Consider the following 9,345-nt stretch of genomic DNA (forward strand, 5'->3'; position numbering starts at 1 on the left):
CTCCCTTAATCTCCCCGATTCCATGTTCTGTTGGGAACTTCACCTTTAAGCAGTAGGTGGAGATAACAGCCTTCCAGCGATTAAGCATTGGTCTGCCAATGATCACATTGTAGGACGAGGGTGAGTCTACTATTAGAAAATTGTGCTGGTTGGTTACCTGGAGGGGGTATGACCCGGTTGTTACTGTTAAGGTTGTGATTCCTCTGGGGTACACTCTGTCCCCGCTGAAACTGACTAGGGGAAACTCAAAAGGACGAAGCCTTTATGGGTCCAGCTTTAGTTGTTGGAAAGCAGGGAGATAGATTATATCTGCTGAACTTCCGCTGTCGACCAGGACTCTTCGCGTGTTGAACCCCTCGATCATGATCATAATGACGAGCGGGTCATCATGGGGTTGCTTCACACTTCTGGCATCTTCCTTAGAGAAATGCAAGTCTTCACTGGTGCGTCTTTGCTTTGACGGTGGTACATTGTGGACGCTGTTTACCTGTCTTTGATATGACTTCCTGAGAGACTTGAATGATCCTCCGGCGGTTGGTCCCCCGGCGATGGTCTTTATCTCCCCTAGCGCGTTCTGTGGACGAGGTTGGGGACGATCTTCGTCTCTTCGTGCACTCACTGGCTGGCTTTTCTGCCCGTACCTACCGAAATCCCCCCTTTTTACATACTGTTGTAGCTTCCCATTACGGATGAGCTCTTCAATCTGCTCTTTTAGGTCCCTACAGTCCTCCGTGTAGTGCCCATGATCCTTATGGAAACGGCAGTATTTCCTCTTGTCACGTAATCCAGGTGCTGAATGGAGTGGCTTTGGCCACTTTAGGGATGGTTCGTCCCTTATTTCTGTTAGAATCTGATCTACTGGCATCACCAGCGGGGTGAACTTTGATGGACGATTGTTTTTATCGTCTCTCCTTCTATTTCCATCGTCATTCCGTCTGTCAGCCCGTTCCCGTTTTAGCCCTCTTCGATCGTCCTCCTTTTCTTTCTTCTTTTCCCTATTCTTATCTGCTCCATCAATAGCTGCCAGGGCTTCCTCCGCGTTCATGTACTTCTGAGCCTTTAACAGTGCCTCGGCCATCGTCTTAGGGGGGTTCTTTGCCAAGGATGCCACAAAATCCCTGGACTTCAATCCTGCTTTGAAGGTTGTGAGATGTACCTTGTCATCTGTCTCGTCTATTTCCAACATTCCTCGGGTAAAGCGTGTCACGTAGGACCTCAGTGGTTCCTTCTCTCCTTGTTTGATGGTAAGTAAGTGGTCGGCAGTTCTCTTAGGTCGCTGTCCCCCCACGAAGTGACGGACAAAGGAGCTGCTCAACTGCTCGAAATTGTCAATGGACGATGTTGGCAACTTGTTGAACCATTCCCTGGCTGCTCCTTTGAGGGTCGTAGGGAATGAGCGACAGAAGATCTCGTTAGGGGCTGTTGGAGGCCTAGGGTCATCCTGAAAGTATTCAAGTGATCCAAAGGGTCTTTCAGCCCGTCGAAAGGTTCCAGCTGGGTTAGACGAAATTTGGAGGGTACAGGGCACTCCTGGACGGCTATGGTAAAGGGCGAATCCGTCTTCCGGACGATCCTCTCCAAATTTTGGTCCGTCTTTCCTTTTATGGCGTTTCTTAGTTCGTCCATCTCTTTCCTCATTTCTCTCAAAAGATCTGAGCTTGCTTCCTCCGGAGTGCTGGTTCGCCTTCTGTTGCTGTCTTCGTCGTCTCCCCTTTCTGCACGATTGCTTTCTTGTAGTAGTCGTTGTTTCATTTCTTGGTTCTGTCTCGTGAGTTCTTCCACGGTTGCTGATAGCGACTGGATTTGTAGGGCCAGCGCAGCAGGATCTGGGTTTGTACTGGATTCCATTTGGACTGGGGACAGATCACGGTTTGAATCGTCGTTCCCACAGACGGCGCCAAGCTGATGATGAATTGATCGTCAGTTGATTATGATCGTCCAGATGAAGCCGTTCCTCGCCAGACCAATCTTCTGCAACCCGTGGACGAACGAAAGGAAGTAGTTCGCCGACGTTGTGCCTGCAAAAAAGGTCTCCAATGCCAAAGTCAGAGGGATCGACAAAGGAGAACAATGGAAGTGGTTTTCTAGAGTGTTTTCTTACCCTACCCCTTTCGGGGTTCAGTCTTTATATAAGTGTGCTTGCAGGTCCTTTCTTCTAGCCGTTGGTGGAGTCTCGATGGAGACTTTAATCTTAGCCTGGTAACGTCCTTGCTGGGTGTTAATGATGAGCTGCCATTCCCAACGGTCTGAAGGTTGATTAATGTCTCGTAACCGTTCCGCGAAGAGTGGGAACGAGTGTTCGGATCTTTGAGAGACGACCTTTTCTCTCTGGACGATTTTAGTAAGATCGTCCCTATCTTGCATTGTATAGACGATTACCATTTTGGTCGGGCTTATCATTAACCATTATCCTAAGGACATTCGTTACCCTAACACTTATTATTATTATTATTATTATTATTATTATAATTATAAAAGGATACACATCCTTGTAGAATAAATTCACCCTCATTTATATGACTGTCGATCTCCATATGTTTTTGGACAATTGTCATCTCAGAAGTCAGAATACCTCTATTATAGCATATTAATTACTTATCTTGTGGTTTGTCGGTTTGAGTCCAAACTTTGATGTTGGAAAGGAAAAGAGATATAAATGTTGTCAGTAATAACATTTCTATCATTATTATGTAAACAATAATAATAATAATGATATGATGAAGATGATATTGAAGAAGAAAATTCAAAAAATTGACTATCATTTGTATGATATGTTTTTTTGATGAAATATCATTTGTATGATATGTGAAAAGAAAATAGCCACAAAAATTATAATGCATGGGGCCCTATCAAACAATTGGGGGGGGGGGGGGGCAATCATCCAACATTTTGTTATACAATATATGGACACAGGCAGAGTTCATGCCTTCACGGATACACGTACAGAATATACTATTGGTAATCTCTGTATGTGTGTGAGAGAGAGAATTGAAGGAGAGAAAATATTGAAGGAAACAGTACGCTGGATTGAGAAGAGTGAAAGGCACAAGACAGTGTAATTAAACAATAATAGTGTGGTGTGTCTTCGAATAGGGCTTTTATGATACAACACTATCATAATGGTCACGTCCTTTTTATACCTCCTCGCCTCCCAATATCTCTCTCGCAGAATTCCAGGCTTCACTGCACCCATTCTTTAGCTTTGTCCTCCTATTGCACACCTCTCTTGTCTCTCTCTCTCTCTCTCTTTTTCTTGTATGTACGAGTTTTGAATCTTTTCTCTCTCTCTCTCTCTCTCTCTCTCTCTCACACACACACACACATATATATATATATATGAAAGCTTGGTCAACCTTGCTACTGTCTTGCTTGCTACTTTACACTTTCTTGTCTCTCATTTGAAACCCAACTTTTTTCATTCTCATTCTTCTTTCTCTTATATACTCCTTTCTCTTTTTTTTGGGGTTGCCAGGATTCATATCTTTTACTCAAACCTTGGAATGTATATGACATTTCTCTAGAGAGAGAGAGAGAGAGAGAGAGGGCACAGCTTCATTGCAGTGATTCACAAAGTGGATAATGGGTTGTGGTGATGGTAAAGAGTTTAACGTGTCTAACTCATTCACTGGTCTTAAACTTCGACCCCTTATTCCAAAGCCTATGTCAGTCAGTCCAATATTAACCCCTCTTTACTGTGATTCCACTCATTACACCAATCTTTGCTCACTGAATCACCATCCAGGTATATGCGACATTATTTTTCTCAATTCTTTCCCATTTTTGTGCTTGTGTGAACAGAACAAAAGGGTTGAATCCATGTCTCTCTCTCTCTCTTTAGAATAATGGTTGAAGAATATAAGTTTCTATAAAAATGGAAAATACCCTAATTTTGAATGTGGTTTGAACTATTAATTTATGTAATTGGAAGTAACAAAAAATTTATTTTAAAAATTTTGAGATAAGTGGTAATTTACTATTCTACAACAATGGGGCATGTCTGTCTTTATTTTTACACGTTCTTTATTCCTACTTTTCCTTATATTTGATGTACTTACATAGTTGTAGCAAGCATTGGTTATTTTCTTTCACTCACATATGACTTTGTTATCCTTACAGCTTATGTAACTCAACAAATTGAGACAAATTTTAACACAAAACCGCTGGCAAGTTCACGGTGGAATCCAACTCCGGAGCAGATACTAGTCCTTCAAGAGTTGTATCAACATGGAACACGAACTCCAACAGCTGATCAGATCCAACAGATTGCAGCATATCTTCGAAGGTTTGGTAAGATTGAAGGGAAGAATGTTTTCTACTGGTTTCAAAATCACAAAGCGAGAGAGAGGCAGAAACGCCGGCGTGAACTGGCTTCACACTTACAAGTGCAACAACATGATTGTAAAAGTCTAGTTAAGAAAGAACCAGGTACCAATTATATATACATTTTTTTATAACCATATCCAATTTTTTCGTCATTTTCTTAGATACCATACCCTTAATGCTCACACAACAATTACATATATATATATATATATATATATAAATTATTGGTAAACAATAACTATCATAGTTTAATATGGTGGTAAAAGTATGAGTTAGAAGGTGATGAGGTTGGACTTATGAAAATCCAAAAATTGAGAAAAAGAAAAAGATGCAGAACTTGTCATTCAATTATGATATTTTTATTGCACCATATATTGATCTAGAACATGGCATCCATCACAATAGTGACCAAGTAAATACAAGGGAACAAGAGAGAGAGAGAGAGAGAGAGAGAGAAGCTAGGCTAAAGGGCTTTCGATTTCCATTAAAAAAAAAAAAAAACAGAAAGTGAACTGTTTTGAGATAATTATTCTTGAAAACATATGCATCTTATTTTCAAGAAAAAAGAATCAAAATAAATAATTTTCCTAAAATAGTTTTAAATTAATAAAAGTATCTTATTTGTGAGTTTTCCTTTTGTCCTCCAAAAATAGTGTTTAAAAACTATTTTATGAAAACACATTAATCCTTAACTTCTTGTCGTTTTTATTTTATTTTATTTGTGGTTTTAATCTTTGAGATGTGTAAAATTGAATTTGCTTTGTTTCTGATTCTGTCTACAGTGATGAGGAGGAAAGTTTATAAAGTTGAGCAGGCAAAGAAGTGGGCACCTCTTTTAAACTGCAGAAGACTTATAGAGGTCCGCCAGTCATTTTTATCTATGTACTTTGTGTAATATTCTTGACTTTAGCTGAAAGTTATACCCAAAAGAAAATTAGATGCCCTATAAATTTATAATTAGAAGCTCAAAGAATAAGAGAAAGAAACAAGACCTTTTGGATGTTGGGAAGTAGAACCTGTATTCCTTACTTTTTGTTGGGGCTGTGTGTAAGATTTTAGAACTTTTTTGGACTAAGTTTTAACTTTTATTGATAAACTATCATTTGTCCAAAAAAATTAAACCATTTAAAAGGAGTAAAAAAAATCAAGATTAAAATATTATTATAAATAATCTATTCTAACCCTAATAAACTATCACGTGCTCCACAAGTTTAAATTAGGTTAAATTGTATATTCGATCCTTAATTTTTATCTTTATTTCAAAATTGTTATTATACTTTAAAATATTTAACTTTAGTCTATATACTTTTGAAATTGTTCAAAACTTTCTTTATTATCATTTGATAGATGAAAAATAGGGTCATATCAAATAAAATTCATGCCGCATAATAGACTTCACATCATCAAATTGACTTAATATCATGAATTCTGTTTTGTCAGTATTTTCTATTCAGCAAATAGCGGTAAGAACCTTTATAGAAATATTTTAAACTATATGGTTTTTGAAACAATGAAAATTATTCATTAAACCATTAACTATCATTCTAACATGTATTATTCGTGATTTTCAGGAATCTGCTTTGATGCATAGAGCAGCAACAGCAGAGAAAATATCACTTGGGTGGATTCAATTTGAGGGGAGAGTATCACAAAAGAGTAGAACAGTAGAAAGGCAAGCTACGAGTCAAGATAAGGAGATGGCTCATGATTTGTCATTAAGGGAAGCTTTCCCCGACCCTGAGGATCAAAGAAGAGAGTTTAAAACCCTTAAACTCTTTCCATTATATGGTGATGATCAATGTGATTGTGATTCCAATATTGGTGTCACAGAAGAGGACATCAAACTAGTGCCTAACAAAACTAGGGACAACGAGCTTGCTCCAAGCCAGTACTTTGAATTTCTGCCTCTGAAGAAATAAACAAAGCTAAGAAGCCCACGTCAAGTGGTCAGATTTGTATGTTAGATTAGATGCATGGTTAATATATATATATATGTGTGTGTGTGTGTGTGTGTGTGTGTGTGTGTGTGTTAGATAGTTACTACATAATGGTGGAAATGGTAACTGGTTAATATATATATGTGTGTTAGATAGTTACTACATTATGGTGGAAATGGTTACTGTTTTTCCTGTTTATTATGGTCTGCATGGTGCACGAGTGAATGACAAAGACATGGGAAAATAATCCCTAGCTGGTTGTACCAAGTTGTAGAGCTCCATTCCATAAAATAAATATATAAAAAAAGAGTTGTAGAGCTCTATCATTTTCTCAAAATAGCATTTTGTTCAGACCATGTTTTTGTTGTGTGCACAGCTGCACATTCGCGTGTTGGAATTGACAGTGAATGTTTCATTAAAAATACAAACAAACAACCAAACAAAGGAAATAATTACAATGAATGTGATAGTACAGTACTATTTGTCTCATGAATGAATAAATGGTGTTGTTTCCTTTGCGATCTTTTTTCCTCTTGGTTTGTGGAAAACGAACCCACGAGAATAATTACTTGCAAGGTAAATATGTGTAGAATCTTTTTTTATGTAATCTTCAGTTAGAGTTATCAGATGGAGTACGTTTTGTCAAAGCTGAAGAAAGATGGTACGAGATAGAGTGATATACTGCGTAAACCTTTATTGGAATTAAATGCCCGGGGGGTGGGGGCATATAAAAAACACTTTCTTTTCCAACCCAAACTATAATGTTAATAGCAACCTTTCTCTTAATTTAGCGAACGCATATAAATAATCTTTTTCTTTATGACAATTGAAAACAGAAAATGTTATAATTATTATCAATTTTACTTTTAAGTTCACAATTTACTAATTTCATGATCAAAATGTGATTGAGTCAGCTATCCAAAAAATAGAAGTGATTGAGCCACTTCAACAACAACATAATATATAAATACTTTAATTACTCTTTTTCTAATTGGTGACACATTATATTGTAAGGTTTATGTAGTAAAATTTGTAATATTTCTAATACAGTCATTAAAAACTATGTATAGGTATATATTGAACATAAGAAATGCTTACATATATAGTCATAAAACCCTAGAGTTGACATTGCTATATAAATCTGCCAATCACCCCCCCCCCCCCCCTCAAACTTAAAATGGGTTACCTAAAATCAACTAGAGTTTAGATACAAAGTCATGAACATGACCTTGATGGATGAGACTTAGTGAAGATGTCTACAAATTAATCCTACAAAGAGACAAAATGAAGTTGTAGCATGCTCAATAGGAGATGTTGCCAAGCAAATGACAATTGATCTCAATATGTTTGTTATACTCATGAAAAACACCATGATACACAACAAGCCATATCTTATAGTAACCAACATAACCGAAGAAACCCAAAGGCACCCATGTATGGACTTTGGCTTGTTATACTATTACTAGCAACGTTAGCACTAGGGTTTTGTGCATATGCTGCCATCATCCAGCAAATTGTGACACCTTCATTTGCCAATATCACCATTCTAACCACGGTACAAACATCCTTCGGCCATTCCAATCATCCTCTGGCTATTATTCTTCGCTGACTGCCACCATCTAGTGTCATCAAAACTCAAGGTCCATCCTGAAATTGAATAGGGATGATAAAAATATTAGTCTAGATTCAACATACATGCACAACTTGTACCATTGCAATACTTATACTGAAATTGAATAGGGATGGTAGAGATATTAGTCTAGATTCAATATATACATTTTATAAGAAAAAAATAATGTTTTTTTACAATTTTTTATATTTCCTTAGTTTCAAAGCTTTTTAAAAATAATTTATTACTAATTGCCCTAAAGAGACCGATTAATATAACCATAATAATAAGAGAGAGGTATTAAATTGGAGATTGATTAGCCCGTCTTGGTGGAAAAGTAATCTGTTGAGAGTTGAGACTTTCGAAAACAATCATGATAAAAGTGCCACTTCAACTCTTGCTGGGTGTCCAGACAAATACTTTGCGGTGATTGCGTACTTAACAAGATAAAAATCTGGCAATCAGTATGTTTGTGAAGACGTCGGGCAATGGGCATGATGAGAAACAGAGAAAGTACCCAAAAGAATAAAACTAACGAGACAAAATCCATGATACAATCAATAAAAACGTAATGTTCCCTCTCAAAAAAAAAAAGAAAGTAACGTCCTACTAGGAAAAGTAATAAGAAGAAAAGAATTTCGGAAGATAATTCAAACCTTTTACATAACAATAAATCTTAGAGAACCAAAAAAATAAATTATAGAAGTATTATTGAACTATTTATGATTGTCCAAGTAGAAATTATTATAAAAAAGTGGTATCAATTATAAGCCTAAATGAGAATCGATAAAAACTTATTAACTCAATTATTATGAAAATTATTGTATCTATGGGACTACTCTTTATGTGATGGAGTCAAAAGACATTACACATCTTCATTAGAAAAATATACTCCAAAAAAAAAAAAAAAAAAACTCTTTTTTGCTTCACATTCAACAAATTAGCTATTGAAAACTAATATATGCCAAATTCACTAGAATTATTGGATTAACAGAATCATTATCATATCATAGATAGAAGTTGAACATGGCTCAAACTTGGACATTTTTAAAACAAAATGATCATTAGAGAGAAAGAAAGAGAGATTACCAGTAATGTACAAAAAAAAAATTATTTGCTTAGTTGTTGAAATTTTGTAAAAGTATAATAATATTTTAAAATATAATATATATATATAGTGGTACTAGCTTCCATTGGTTCGTGCCTTATAAGGCATGAAGAGGAAAGCTTTCCTTCCAATGTGGGACAAGGGAATTCAAGCCAAAAGCAAGGCTAGGCAATCAAGCCAAAAATGCCAAAGCCCTTGGCAAAGAATTCTTAAACTCCTACAATAAAAGGAGAGTACCACTAGCTTGGTAACCAAACTAGTAGTACTCTTCATCCATTGGTTTATGCCTTATAAGGCATGAAGAGGAAAGCTTTCCTTCCAATGTGAGACAAGGGAATTCAAGCCAAAGGCAAGGCTAGGCAATCAAG

General features: G+C 36.7%; 2 protein-coding genes across 2 annotated transcripts; one reads left to right on the plus strand and one right to left on the minus strand.

Annotated features, from left to right (window-relative positions):
* Nucleotides 1-262: 262 nt before the first annotated feature.
* Nucleotides 263-1,848, minus strand: LOC115993118. The gene is made up of 2 exons (XM_031117399.1): nt 1,522-1,848; nt 263-1,441 (listed from the first exon to the last, which is right to left on the minus strand). Exons 1-2 carry the CDS (start codon nt 1,846-1,848, stop codon nt 263-265), a joined length of 1,506 nt encoding a protein of 501 aa, XP_030973259.1.
* A 1,476-nt stretch (nt 1,849-3,324) lies between these two features.
* Nucleotides 3,325-6,559, plus strand: LOC115976930 (WUSCHEL-related homeobox 1-like). Its single transcript, XM_031098901.1, has 4 exons — nt 3,325-3,742; nt 4,117-4,425; nt 5,106-5,182; nt 5,895-6,559. The coding sequence occupies exons 1-4, from the start codon at nt 3,580-3,582 to the stop codon at nt 6,240-6,242; spliced, it is 897 nt and encodes a 298-aa protein (XP_030954761.1). The 5' UTR covers nt 3,325-3,579; the 3' UTR covers nt 6,243-6,559.
* The last annotated feature ends 2,786 nt before the right edge of the window (nt 6,560-9,345 follow it).

Source organism: Quercus lobata, chromosome 1 (genome assembly GCF_001633185.2).
Source record: "Quercus lobata isolate SW786 chromosome 1, ValleyOak3.0 Primary Assembly, whole genome shotgun sequence".
In the NCBI taxonomy this organism is placed as follows: Eukaryota; Viridiplantae; Streptophyta; class Magnoliopsida; order Fagales; family Fagaceae; genus Quercus; species Quercus lobata.

Coding starts and splice junctions, on each gene's coding strand:
- LOC115993118 (XM_031117399.1), bottom strand. CDS start 1,848: ATGGAATCCAGTACAAACCCAGATCCTGCTGCGCTGGCCCTACAAATC. Junction 1,442..1,521: donor TAGCCGTCCAGGAGTGCCCT/GTACCCTCCAAA, acceptor GAATACTTTCAG/GATGACCCTAGGCCTCCAAC.
- LOC115976930 (XM_031098901.1), top strand. CDS start 3,580: ATGGGTTGTGGTGATGGTAAAGAGTTTAACGTGTCTAACTCATTCACT. Junction 4,426..5,105: donor TCTAGTTAAGAAAGAACCAG/GTACCAATTATA, acceptor TTCTGTCTACAG/TGATGAGGAGGAAAGTTTAT. Junction 5,183..5,894: donor ACTGCAGAAGACTTATAGAG/GTCCGCCAGTCA, acceptor CGTGATTTTCAG/GAATCTGCTTTGATGCATAG.